At 38.0% G+C, this 14514-nt stretch overlaps 1 protein-coding gene across 7 annotated transcripts in view; it reads left to right on the forward strand.

Annotated features, from left to right (window-relative positions):
- Positions 1-14514, forward strand: part of LRRC7 (leucine rich repeat containing 7) — a 178057-nt gene that overhangs the window by 121804 nt on the left and 41739 nt on the right. For all 7 annotated transcript variants that reach the window (XM_052800651.1, XM_052800648.1, XM_052800645.1 and 4 more), the window contains 3 exons: positions 3977-4106; positions 4513-4628; positions 14054-14123. In XM_052800651.1, coding sequence (XP_052656611.1) covers positions 3977-4106; positions 4513-4628; positions 14054-14123 — 316 coding nt within the window. The remainder of the gene's footprint in view (positions 1-3976; positions 4107-4512; positions 4629-14053; positions 14124-14514) is intronic.

Consider the following 14514-nt stretch of genomic DNA (forward strand, 5'->3'; position numbering starts at 1 on the left):
CAAATAATTGTGTAGCAATAAATTCTGATAGGCAGTGAAAGCTTGTAAGGCTCAAAGCTGTACTGGACACTCTGCAAAAATGTTGATATAATGTCCAGCATTATCTTTAACAATTTTGGGGGTCAATTATTAAGACCTTTTAAAACCTTTATTATTTATTGAATTTCTCAAATTGAAGGGAAACCCTTCTTCCTTTTTAACCTAATATCTGTTCAGTATTGTTTGTCCTGGAGCCTTAATTACATTTTTAAAGATGCATACTGCTGCTCTAAATGGTGTATATGCAGAGCAGTAGGCTAATCACCTAATATTATCACATTATTTTTGAGTGATTGGTTGTGCTTTTTAAATTAAGTACTTTCATTTAATGAGGACAGTGTCTCCCACATCAAAATGAACTTCCTTTCTCTGACTCATCCATTTGGATAGTTTCCTACTGGTCTTTTTCTCCTAAATCATAGTTGTAGTACCCACTGCAGAGTATATTATTGTCACACAAAGATTAGCAGTGTGGAGGAGGGAACTCTCCCTCCAGGAACAAATTTCATGATGAGACATAGAGCACTTCAACACTGTCTGAGTCGATGTTGCTAATAGTGAACCACCACCCGCATTTTTGGCAGTCTTGTTCAAAGGGCAAGCCTGTAAGTGTCATTTGGAGTTTGACCCTGCAAGATACTATGCACAGTAGACCCAGCTTAATAAAACATTCCACATAAAATCAGCAGATTTACGTTGATTAAGTACTTTACCAAATTGGACCCAAAGACTGGAGATTTTATCTGTAGGACCTAAGTGAATGCTCATGCTTCCCCTTTGTCGGTAGGAAGGTGTCATGAGGGAAGTCAGGACCCCCTCATAGGTAATGGTGCAGTAGGTCAAGAGCCAGTGTAGGTGAGTGTTAGATGAGTGTTTTGTATATGTGTCTAGTCTATACCATATCTGACAGTACCAGATGCTGCAAATGAAAGTGTAAACTTCTGTTCCTGGGTCTGCAAAATTCCTTTTGCCTGATGTTGGACAAATAGTGGGTGTAGCTAACTCTTAGGATTTGGGCTGCTTTGGCAGTTATCTGGGTGGCTGTTGGGAGAAAAGGGCTGAGGTGGGTTGGAACTACTCTTTTATTCGTGGCAGTCTTCATTCTCCATGAATCTCTCTCTACTAATCTGTCTAAAAATATTCCTCATCTACCTTAGGACATGTACTGTGAACTGCCTCATTTCAATGGGTGCCAAACTGAACAGCAGGTGCATATCTGATTTTTGTCTGCCTTTCTTTAAACCTATCAAGTATGATCTGAATTTAGCCCAAGAAGACAGTATGGTTAATGATATTTTAGCTAAATTAGCATTGTTGGAATTATAGCTGTTATTGTTAACTTAATCCATGATGAAGGAAAAATCACCTTCTGAAGTGCGTATTTTTTTAACCGTGGTAGTTACAGAGATAAAATAGAGTTTCACACTGACTTTGGTGTTTTTATTGTGGCCTTCTTCATTTGTCTGCTGCTGATGTCATCAGGAAGGAAAGAAGCTGAGAATGTCTGTGCCAGACAATACCTTTCAAATAAAATTCTCTTGTCTGATAAAGTCGTTCTTCACTGTCAGGAAAACTTCCACAGTTACTGTTCAGAGTATCAGATTTTCTGATTGCCATTGGAAACACTGTAGTTCTCAATTAGCTTATCTATTTTCAAGCTTTTCTGGTTGTGTTATCATCAGTAAAAGGAAGAATGTATGCATCTTGCAATTTAACAAGCTTTCCAGTTGGACTTCCCACTGTCAAGCACCTATTCTGTATGAAGTAGGTAAACATGACTGAATTTTGCCTTTACTGAAATTGTTTTGTATCTAGTTTGAAATCAATTGTGGTGGATACAGACCTTGTATTAAAGAAAAGCTATAACTAAAGCCTGGCAGAGCTTTTGGGTATATTCCATGCATCTCTCTCACTAATCACTGTATGACTCACTTTGGCTTTTCAGTCTACTGAAATACAGCAATTAGAGGAAAGTTCTGAGAATTCCATGTTAGGAATAGCTATTTCTGGTTTCATGTTTCATAAAATTTGAAGGCTGAAAGACCTTTTTTTAATTAATAAACTGGAATAAAGGTAAGTTAGACGTACAATGAAGGTCCAGTCCTGCAGCTGTGACTCATATAAATACTAAGGAGCAAGGTTTGTAGGAGAGGTAAACTTTTTATCAGATCTACCAAAACATTTGGAAAAAAACCAGTCAATCTTCTGGGCACCTAGTCCCTTTGTCAGTGGACAGGGAGATGACAAATGTGGAGGAAAAAATAATTGCTTGCCAGTTAACCTTACTATTAATTAAAGCACTTGAGAGAAAAAGGTAGTACGTGTGGAGCAGAAAAGGGGCAGCAGAAGCAGGGAACAATGGCATTTGTTACGGGTCACAAAACTTTTATTCTGTGAGCTGAATGAGCAGTGCAGTACAGCATTCATTTTAAGAATTTTTATATCCAGCCTAATTTTATAAGAGGTTCAGTGGATACTTCTTCAGAATATTTTTATATATGTGTGTGTATGCGCATAATGTATATGTAATATGTATATGTTTTTATATATCTCTCTATATAACATGTATTACACATACATATTCCTGTTGGTAAGCGTTACTTGCATTAGCAAAGGTCAAATTGTTGATTCTTAATCACCAAAGAAAGATTGATGTTTAAGTGTTGCCTGATACTACCTGCTGTCTTCAGGGAAAAGCAAATACTCAAAAGAGTCCTGCGGGTTGTGTGACTGGCTAGGACAGGGTCCTGAAGAGCAGAAAAATGCCTCCGAAGGCCATCTCATTCCGGACCAGCGGAGGGTGGGGAGGTTCAAGTGCTGACTGTCAGCTGCATTGGGTCAGCTCTCTTGGCGTTTCCTTGGCTTTCATTCTGCGTAGGTGCCAGCTGCTGTCAGAGAAGGCGGTGGCTTTTATGAAGTGGGCCCCTTTCTTTTAGGACTCGGTACGAAATCTCCAACTCATTTCACAACCTCTTCACGGATAATAAAATGCAGGGATATACTGAATGCCAATTCCGTGCACTAGCAAGCTGTGCTTTCTCTATATGTAATGCTCTCTGGTACTGGGGACTATGGCTAACCCAGACTTCAGTTCAACAGGGGAGTCTCTGTCAGCTGTCTCTATTTCATCCTCTTTCCTGAAAACATGATTACGTGGAGGAAAGGTCAGGTCTCTTTCTTTTCACAATTTGACAGTACAACAGTCTAGGAAAAAAGATACAAGACAGAAATGGAGATTACTTCATTTTTTAAAAAGAGAGACCTTGAGTGTCAGAAGATTACTTACTCTGGTCTGCTTTGTTTCAGTCCTTGCCATACAGATACCCTTTCAAGATCACTTTTTAGCCAGCTTTATGAACATGTGAAAGAGAAGCACTTTTACAAAAGCTGGGTTGACTACAACAGGCTGAGATTACTTTGCAGAGTTTGGATCCAAGTTCATCTTTTTTTACTACTGATTAGAATTAGTATTAGAAATGATGTCAAGTGCATCAGTTGGAATGTACCCTGGAGGCAATTTCTGCTTCCCTTACCTTTGCTCTGACCAGCGGTATTTCTTTACCAGTTGTCTGTCTTTATATGTTAAGACTGTAAACTTTTTGGTTTAATGCTTTAGCTTAGTATGAATTGCCCTGATCACTATCTGTTTGAACTACTTGGAATACTCCTCACTACAAAAAGTAAGAATGATAATGTGGGGAAACTGAGTGGTCTTTCTTAAACTGCCTTACTGGGTAAGATTGATAAACAGTGTCCCTAATAGTTCCTAAAATCATGTTGTTATAGACTTCTCCTAGGGAAATCTGCAATAAAGGTTCCCTCTTCAGGGTATGTTGTCTGTAGTAGCGTGATGCTTTAAAACTTTCAAAGGTTTTAGATTGTTGATTTTTGTTATCTAGTCCTTGTATAGCATCTAACAAGTGTATTTACATTTCAGTTTATCTTTATTAGAAGAATTTGACTGCAGCTGTAATGAGTTGGAGTCCTTACCTTCTACCATTGGCTACCTTCATAACCTGAGGACGTTGGCTGTGGATGAGAATTTCCTTCCTGAACTGCCCAGAGAAGTGAGAAGCTGATTCTGTTTTTAAATTACAGATTGAAATGTTTTGTGGTAGGCCCAAGATTTCAGCCCTACTCAGACAAAATATCTGTTAAAGCAATTGTTTCTGCATGATGTGGAACACCAAACCTTTCTTACGTACTCCACAGTAAAATAATAAAACCAGTAAATTAGTAAATCCATGTAAAGGTGAGAGTATCACTCAGAACAGTAGTGCAGATAACCCTAGGCATTTCTCTGATGTTACTGATAAAGGGAGAGCATTATTTTCTGACTAGATTCTGTATTTTTTTGCTTTCTGTCACTTACAGTAAAAACACAATTTGGCCACCTCCTGACATAAAAAGTTAGTGATAATAAATTTTATCAAAGTAGGTATCCTAACATCTTTGGTTTTTTCATTCCTATAGATTGGAAGCTGTAAAAATGTAACAGTGATGTCTCTGCGCTCTAACAAGCTAGAATTTCTTCCTGATGAAATTGGTCAGATGCAGAAGCTGAGAGTGTTAAATCTGAGCGATAACAGGTATAGTTCACATAATTTTTCTAACGCATTATAAGAATTTATTTTTTAAAAAATTCAAACTATTCTTTTTAGGTATTTGTAAAAATACATTTATATAAAATATATTTTAAAAGATAAAAATAATATTTAGAATTACTTTTTTTTAAACTATTTAAACTATAAGGAAAAAATCTTGGGGGTTTTTTGGTTTGGTTTTTTTTTTTAATCTTTATGGTTTGGTCTTAGTTCCACTGACATCCAAAGAAAAACTTGAATGGGGCCAAGATCTGGGTTTTAATAGATTAAAACCCATTTACTTCTTTTATCTCTTGCTGTTTCCATGTGGAAATGTGATATTTGGCTTTAGAATTGTATAAACTTTGTAATATTTAATGATTAAAAAATTGTGACAAGCTGATATATAGGAAATCATTAAATGCAAGCACACTAGCATGTTATCCTGCCTCCACTGAAATCAAAAGAAAATTTTCTATTATTTACTTCAGCAGAGCAAAGGTTTTGTCAAAAAAACAGATTCTTCTGTTCTTATGCACATGACTATTCCTCTGAGAAACTTAATGCTTAAAATGAGCCTTTCTTGATACCTATCCCGTGCTGCCATAGGCATCAGAGAAGACTCAATTTTCCTTGAGATTTATACATGCCTATGTTCCAAGAATATGTTAATTTTCAGTATAACCACAGAAATACAAGTTTCCTTGGTAGTACAACATATGGTATGTGAATACCATTTTGTTTCCAGTAATTATCATCCATACTCAGTAAAAATTAGGGGAAGGACTTTCCACATCTGTGTCTGATATACTGTCAGCAGTTTCATTGTTGAAATTAAGGTTGAGCATAAAATATAAAATGAAGTAATGTAGAAATCTCTGTAATATATTTGTTTAAAATTATTTGCTTAATTCTGTTAGATGATTTTCCGCATTACAATTGTGTGTCATAAAATACATTATGTATGGACCAGACCGTAAAGTTAAACTTAACTCTAGTTTGTGTTGAAACTGTCCAAGTCCCAGAATCAAATCTTGGGTCTCTTGATTTTGGGTTTCAGGTTCCAGTGCTTTCCCAGGTACAGGGAGTACTCTCCCATCAGTATGTCACCACAGCAGTGTACGTTTGTGCTTTCATCTGTACAGCTAGAGTCTGAAACTGTATTTCAGGCAACACTTTAAAATCACTCAAGCTGGCATTCTTGCCAACAAAGGCAGCCTAGCTTCCCTTCGCTGTTCCTGCATCCATATACCCCGTCCTGTCCTAGGGTGGTTTTGTTCAGTTGTACGGTGATCTCGAATACATAAGTGATATAGGTGAAAGCAGCCTATCGGAAATATGGCGAATTTTCAGTTGGACATTTTCAGTGGCTGTTCCCTCTTGTTGCTGCACAGCCAGCTGTAGTGACGTGCAGGAGGAGGCACCGAGTGGGCATAGGAGTGGGGACCCAACAGGACAGCGCTGGTTTGGGGCCTCTTGGGAGTTCAGGGATTTGCAGCTACAGGGTGCCTTCCCTGGCACATAAACCCAATCTGAGCTGGATCACGCTGCCTCCTTTTCAAACCTGTAATTGTGCCATGAGTTTGTGCTGAGGAAGCAGAAAACTAGTGTGTGTGGGGGGGTGTTTTGTTTTTCCCTTTTATTTGCCAAGTTACTTTTCAGCCTGGTCAGCTGCTGATTTCAGGCACATGACTTCATGTGTAATTAGTGATTATGAGGGCTATTGCTGAGGTGAGAGAGGGAGGAGGTGGCTCACTGCTGGGAGGAGGCAGTGGAGGTCCTAAGAGCAGGCAAGGTTTCCTGACCAAGCTGAACTGACAGCTGGATGCCACCAAAACAGCAGTTCTGCCCCACCTTCCTTTTTCCCCAGCGACCCAGGTGTAAGAGAGGATTGGGATGTCCATTATGGAGGAAGGTAATTATGGGACTAGCATCCCCATGATGTGATGTTCCTTGGGGTGGAATGTGTCAGCTGGTGTCCTTCCTGCTCCCCCTTCAGCGCTGGCTGGTAACCCTGCATCTGCCCTTATGCTTGCTCAGGGCCCACTGGACAAGTCACTGAGCTGATTTATCTCACTGAAAATGGAAGAAGCTATCGTTCTTCTTGTTATGTTCATTTTATGACACTCCTCACAGTCCATTTGCTCACCATGGAGTCTGGCAAACACCAAAGCCAGCTAAAGGTAAACAGCGGCTGTGCACCAAAGCAGGTGTGAGGAGGGCAGGAGAACAGGACCTTTGCCTGTTGGGGTGGGAAGCTGTTCTCTCAAGTCAACCTGAAAAACTATGCAGTGGGTTGTAGGCATTGTAGAACTAGTGAGAGAGCACAGTCTAGACTAGGAGAGATAGGAACTGACTCAGGCCGTAGACCTTCAACCCTTAAACCTGGTTGATTTGTCTCATGTACTTTTCTTGAGGAATTTGGGGAGTAAATTTTTCCTCCTTTGTTGATATCAATTCCGCCTGAGGTTAAATGTTGCCCTGCTGAGATGTCTTGATAATGCTTTTGTTACGGAACTTCCCACCTTAATGAAACTAAAAAGTTTCAATGTTTTGGCACCAAAGAGTTTGGACAAAGTTCAGATACCATCTTAATGTTGGATTTTTAATTTTTTTTTTTTTTTACTTTTCTGTTTTCCCATTTTTGCATTCATACTAACATTAAGGCAATATCCATTCTTTCTTTGAATGAGTCCACATGTACATGCTAATAAGGAGCATACTTGGGCTCCACTTATTGCTAGGATCCTTTCCGTGTTACCACAATAGTTTTGCCCTTCTACTCTTCCTGCTTCAGATATAACAGAGGAGGTAAGCATACCAGCTCTTTTCCTGGATAGCCCTTCAAGCCATTGGAAGAAGAGACAGACACGCAAGCACAGCAGAAAGGCGATTCTAGAGCCAAGGGGTCAGTGCATGTGCTTCACCCTATGGTGATGGGCTCCTGGGTCCTGGGATGTGCATCAGCCTTTTCCCTCTCAGCATGTTACGAGACCTGCTGAGCCCTGGCCTCTGTGGGCTCCACTGCTAAGGCAGACGCATTCACACCAAACACTGCTGATGCAGCCTTTTTGGCCTGATAGCTCCAACCTTTGCACAAATCTGAGGAGCAGTTGTTCCTCCCTGTACTATATAACAAATGGGGATGGACTATACATATGATCGCATATTCTTTCAGAATTTATCTGGTCAGTCTTTTATGACTTTCTCCTCCTGACACCAGAGAGGTTTTCACGTCCATTCTGGCAGCTGTCCAGTTGCTCATGCATCTTTGCACATTATTTTCCTTGCAGAGGGAACAGACTCTGTCACCGTGACTGTCAATCCATGCTGATCATCATGGATGTATAGTTTTACAAAGGGAACACAGTCTTCCATTGGGGATCAGTTCACTGCAGGTTCATCCTGATACCTCAGGGTCGTCTCCTTCTACTTTGTCACATGCCAAATTCCACCTCCAGTGTCTACAACTGTAAATGGTGCACTTGTGTATCCATTAGCCTCTTACATCATTGCCTTTATCCCAGTGACTTTCTCTGATAGTAGCCAGGCTACTCAAGTGTTTATTACGAGATGCCCTTTTGCCACCAAAAATGTTCATTCTGGACACGTTCCTCATGGCATGGGGAGTGCACTCTGGCTCAAGGCATGTAGAGTACAGGGAACTTGCCTTGCCAGAGTGCATGGAAAACTTGCAGTCTGCTCTCTGAATGATCACACACACATGGAGTGATCGACAACGGTGGCGTAGCATGTAAAGAGGAAAAGAGGAGCTCTCCCTCCCTTGCATTATCTGGAGCTTGTCTGGGTATGAAAGTCAGAAACATTTTGGGACATTTGGTCTAAAAATCCTGACTGGATGTTTTTCAGGAGGGAGGCAAATGTGACAGAGACCTCTCTGCCACTCAGGCTCATGGGAATCTCAAATTTTTGTGGGCTGACACATTTTGCTCAAAGGTGGGTCAGTGTTTGGAGTCCCTCTCTAGTGCATTTTTAATACTATGGTTTCGGCTACTACAGGCTTTCACTCGTGTTCCATGTCTTCTAAAGGCCCTCATCATTGTAAGGTGGACCTTGCTGATCTTAATTTACCAGAAGCTGGTTTAGTTGCAGGACTTTCTTCAAATATTCATTTTAGAATTCCATTTTAACCAGGGAATTAGACTCCAGCTTTTCTTTCCCATGCCATGCACTCTAAGACTGTATCTATACTTCTCATCTTCATAGCTGGGAGTCCTCTCTCCTTTTATCTTTACAGGTCCAAACCTTTACCACTCTATTACAGGCTCTTCATCCCTAGGAAATGCAGTATTTGGTTGTCTCTACACAATAAAAGGCAATGATGGGTTGAATCCTGACTTGCTATCAGATTGCTAAGGTGGAGTCTAATGAGGGTTAGTGTACAACCGACCAGAGCTTCGGTGGCTTCACCCTCTGCAGGCAGGAAGGTTTTGACTCCAGATGCTTGCAATGCAGCTACCTGGAGATTCATCCTTGCCTTTGCCAGGCATAACACTGTCTCCAGTGCTTCAAGAACCAATGCAGCATTTGATAAAGTAGTTGTGCAATTACTACTTGCGTGAAAGGTATCGAGACCTCCACCACGTAATGAGTCATTGGGGGTAGCTGCTTGGATTCAGTCACTGTTAAGAGTACACATGGGATTCATTCAAAGAAAAAAAGATGTCTTACCAGTAACCGGTGTTCTTCACAATGTGTAGTCCACATATACATTTGTCTTCCATCTGCTTCTCCTCTCTCCTCAGAGTCCTTCCAGGTATGAGTCCTGTGATTGAGAGGTAGAATTGTTAGAATGTACATTTGGGCTACACTTCTCAAAGAGCATCGGTTACTGGTAAGTAACCTTTCTTTTAGTTTTAGATTGTTCTTAAAGAAGAGCTGAAAGATTCATCACCTTTCTGTATTTGCACTGCTTCTGCTTCTGTCCTGGGGTCAGAACTCAATTACTGCTCTGAATCTCACTCACAGAACTTAGATGAATAAAGGTCCTAACATTACATGATCCATTCAAAAAAAGACTGTTCTCTGGTATACCTTCTCCTTTTCTGGTTAGATATTTAATTATACAATATTGCTCATTGCCAAAGAGGTAATTACTTCTGGCCATGTATATCCACGAGTGGTTTTGTGAACAGTATGTATGGATGGGTTAATATGAATCATGTTCTTTTAAACTTTCACACTCTGAAACCCCTATTATTAACAATTTGCTGAGAGTTACCTTAGAGAACTGGCACAAATAGCAACTATCTCAGGGCTTGACCGACTGGCTGGTAATGCTGCCTGTTATGATTAACTTCCAACATGTTTTGACATGAATTTTTTTATGTTTTGGTTGTTATTTGAAAATTCTTTCTGCATGTCACCGAATTATAATATATGCATTGATGAATCTAGAAAGTATTCCCTTAGGTGTTTGGTAAGCTCTTTGTATGTTATATTACTCAAACTAATAATCAGTGGAAACTCTTCCCATACTCTGAGCTAGTTTACTTAGGGCAGAACAAAACCAAAATTTAGTACCTGGTACAAATATGTAGTGGATTATTTTACAAAACTATGAGAAAAACAATTATTATCAAGAAAGAAAAGTTAAAATAATGTCTGTCAAGAGGCTTACAATAAAAGTGAAGACCACCTTTGCCCCATAAGACCCCTCAAATATTGATATTTGATATTTTTAATATTTAAACAGTATCAATGACATTTTCTTTGCTTTTCTTGTGTTTCATGAATAATATTCATTAGCTTTCTCTTAAAGTATTTACCCCCTAAGAACTTAAAAGGTTATGTGAAAGATGTAATCTGGGATTAATAATGGAAGGAATTATTCTAAAGTCCTCATTTCAGAATCGCGTAACACACTGACATGTAGCTTCTTTGAGGTTGTGAAGTCATGTGGTACAACGGTTTAATGTTTAGGGGTGTCATTTCAAAAAGTGGGCTGGTTTTGGTTTAGTTTGTTTTTATTCACCTCAGGAACTTCAGGAGGAAATTTCTTCTCCTTTTTTTCTCATAAGAAAACATTTTCTATGTGAAAATTAAACACTATAAAAAGAACATATGCATTTCATGCTTTTCCAAACGACTGCTGTGGATAGTTGTTTTCCTGAAAAATCAGTTGATGCTTCAGGGTTTACCTTAAAAGAAAGATTTTTATTAATAACTTTTAAACTTTTACATTTACCAATAGCGTACATGAATTTACCTGTGATTTATCCTAATTAATACGAACACAGATAATCCCTATAGCACTAAGAGATTTCTTTAATTTGGCTATCGCGTTTTCAGGTCTTTTTACAAATCAGTTTAAGAGATTGCAAATTGAAGTTACTAGTCATTAAAAATTGCACAGGAATGAAACCATTGTTCGTTCAAGAAAGCATGCAGAGTGGGTGGCTCCAAGTGTTAGAACCAGTGTAATTGTTCTGAAGATTCAGAGAGATTGCTTTCCCCCAGAATTCATGTGTCTGGATGCCATTCAGCCGATGCCTGAAGGAATGGGTGCAGGGTCTGTGGCTATATTTCTGTTAGTCCTATTCCCAGTTCTGACTGCTGGCCTACAGTTGCTCTGAAACAGTCAAACAGCACGTTCCAGTAGAGAAATGGCCTCATGCAAAAGTTAGTTATTCAGGCTGAGTAAAATACCATCTGTAGTAAGAATAAGTCATTTTGGTACAGCACAGTTTGCCTTTGAATTGTAAGTTAATTTAATTTGGCTATCTCCTTAATTAATTATCTATGCACCAATTAAAGTTTCATGTAGTCCTGTGAATATATTTTCCCTTAGATTTATAAAAACAATTACATATGTAATTTTCTGAACTGTCTAGTGAGAAGGTTCATCATTTAAGTATAAAAGAAAAGCTGTCTGTTGAATAGCACAGCCATAAACTCTACATTTCTTTGTGCTGATATCTGATTGCAGTCATGTATTAGATCAATGGGAGCAGTGCAGATTAATCACTTTTTTCAATTACTGATGAACACTTTTCTCTTCAGAGGAGGGCAAATGCTTTACTGAGGATGATGTGAGTTCTTCAAAATCAGCAGAGTTATGCTGATTTATATCAAATACGATCTGGCCTATAGTATGTAGAAAGTAGTCAACCTACATCCATGCATAACTAATATTTGAGATCCTTTGTAGCTCTAGTATACCCTTATTTTGACTGATAAAGCTAGAAAAACATTTATGTATTTAGCTTTCATGGTTAAACTAATATAGTGTAAGTGACAATTATCACGGGCCTTGTTTTTAAAGTGGGTTTAATGCAAAATCACTTGGTAATTCAGTTGTTCATGAAAGTCAGAGTGTTTACATGTGCATTGTTAGTACAGGTGAAGGAGAAATGTTCTTACAGTACACAATTTAAAAAGCAGTCTTAAACTTGCAAGAACAAATTGCAATTAGAAAAAGAGGCTGAGGCTTATCTTGGTTGAAAATTTTCAAAAAAATTATTTTGGGTGTCTCCATTCTTTGATCTCTAATTTGAGATCTTTTCTTTTAAAGACTTCTTAAAATTAGACCTTTTCAGATGTTTAAAAGCAGGTATCCAGGCTTATTGGCAAAGAAGAATTAAAAATAAAGAATTCTGAGTTTTGTTTGAATATGGAAATGGAAAACCAGCTTGGAGATCCCCTTGCCACACATCATTTCTGAAGCTTGCTTACCAGCTTTGCTTCTCCCTTTAATACACACTTCACAACTTGAGTGCATTGGAAACACCACCAGTAACCCTCTGCAGACAAAGGTTTCTGTATAGTTTTGAAACTTACGTTACAGGTACTGAATCCTAAAGTGTAAAGAAATAAAGGTATCACTTGAAAAGCAAAAGTTCTTCTCTCTTTATACAGAAAAAAAGCTCTGAATAAAACATCTGGATAAACACTAAGAATCTTTATGTTAACTATTAAAGCTTAAACTTGTAACCTTAATTTATAAAGAATGTCATATACGGCACTATTCCACACTTTGGTATTCATTTTATGATAAGACAGGAACGAAAACTAAATTTTAGGTAGTTTAGGCACTCCTTACTTTCTTATGACATTAATTTGAGGTTAAACATGCACACACATGTAAAACCGCTCTAATCTATACAGGCATTTAATTGGAGATTATGTCATAGCACACTAGGTATGTGTATACATTCATGTCAATTTATTTCACTTATAGATAAGTCATTTTAGTATAAGGTATTCTTATTAAAATCTTTAAAATGCGTTACTTGCAGTAAGTACACACTGCTTTCTGAAATAACGTGTTTTTTAATGGTAATGACTTTGTGGCAAAAATACACCTAAAGTAATTCCATTATGGAAAATACACTTTCAAAGTGCTGCATAGAGGCAATGGTACAAAAGCTTATGAGGTGCTTATCTCCCAGAAATACAGATAGATTTTTAATACGAAGACGACTATAGGAGTATTGTTGGTTATTTGCTGTTAGAGGGGTGAAGGATTCTCCTGATGATGCCATGCAGGTGGGGTACCTGACAGTGGATTGCCTGTCTTTATCTGAGGTGTGAGTGAATGTATCTGTAAGAGCCTTTCTTTCCACAGTATGGGATTGTCTGACTCTCTCAGAAAAGGGCTTTTCCTCTTTTCTTTTTGTTAAATCCCATTTAGCTTTTGTCTTTGTAGACAGTCCTTTGGTTGGTCTATTTCTTCCTACAGTCCTCAAGCTCCTTAACCTTCTGTAACACAAAGATGGGAGAATATCAGTATGTGGTTAGGACAGCCCTCTCATGTTGGTACAGACTGAAAAGTAAAAATAATATGTTCAGGATTAGTTAGTGGGAAAGACATGAATGAAGTTTCCACAAGTGTGTAGTCATCATTTCCCCATTCCCACATTCAGGTCACTTTTAGAAAATGTGTTTACATGTATAATTAAAATGCTAATTTTTTTACTGTTTCATTTAATTTTGTCATTTACGTTCACTATGAATATTTATATTATTTTAAGCTTTTTCCTAACATTTCTGCAAAAGTGAATTTTCAATAATCTTAGAGTATTTCTGTTCCAAAACTTAAATGTCCAATAAAAGGATTTCTGTTAGCTACACTGAAAACTGTTAGGTCTTTCCTATAAGTCTCCCTGGGAATAAGATTTTCCCTGTTTTCTGTGTTATAACCTGTAACTTTGGTCACTTTATAGCCAAGGCAAAATACCGGTGTCTCCTTAGTACCTTTAGGGTATGATGTCAGTAGTTTTAGATTCCAAATGTCACTCTTAATGTAGAATGCCCTTAATAAAATGTTATATTTTAGTAAAAAGTGAGAGAAAATAAAGATACAAAGTTATAGCAATTTCAGTATGATCAAGATAAACATGCTACATACAGATCTTTAAAAGAAACTATTGTGAAAATGATTCCTGTTGTTCCAATATTATCATTTACAGACTGAAGAATTTACCATTCACTTTTACTAAACTTAAAGAACTTGCAGCTTTGTGGCTTTCTGACAACCAGGTAATGACTTTCAATACTCCTATTTTCTTTAGTAACTAGGGGTCTTAGCAAGGACTGTAAATGAAACCTATAATTTAATACATGATTGTAGTAGAATTTTAGAAGTGTTTGCTCCCAGTCCAGGTTTATACTTTCATATCAAGGTATAGATTCTTCTGGCTGTCATTTATTAACTTGGAAAGATCACCTTTGCAGGATTTATTACTTGCATCTGGCTAAGCTTCTATATCCTTACAAAAGTAGTAAATAAAGGCCAAAAGTATCAAGAGATTATTTTGTAAAGAGAAATTCAAGAGGTAAGACTTTGTTATCAAACTGATTAGTTTGTCCCATCCTTTACTCCATCTATGCCTCTGTTCTTGACATCTTCCTTTTCCCTTTTCCTCTCCAT

The sequence above is a fragment of the Harpia harpyja genome, chromosome 11, assembly GCF_026419915.1.
Source record: "Harpia harpyja isolate bHarHar1 chromosome 11, bHarHar1 primary haplotype, whole genome shotgun sequence".
Classification (NCBI taxonomy): domain Eukaryota; kingdom Metazoa; phylum Chordata; class Aves; order Accipitriformes; family Accipitridae; genus Harpia; species Harpia harpyja.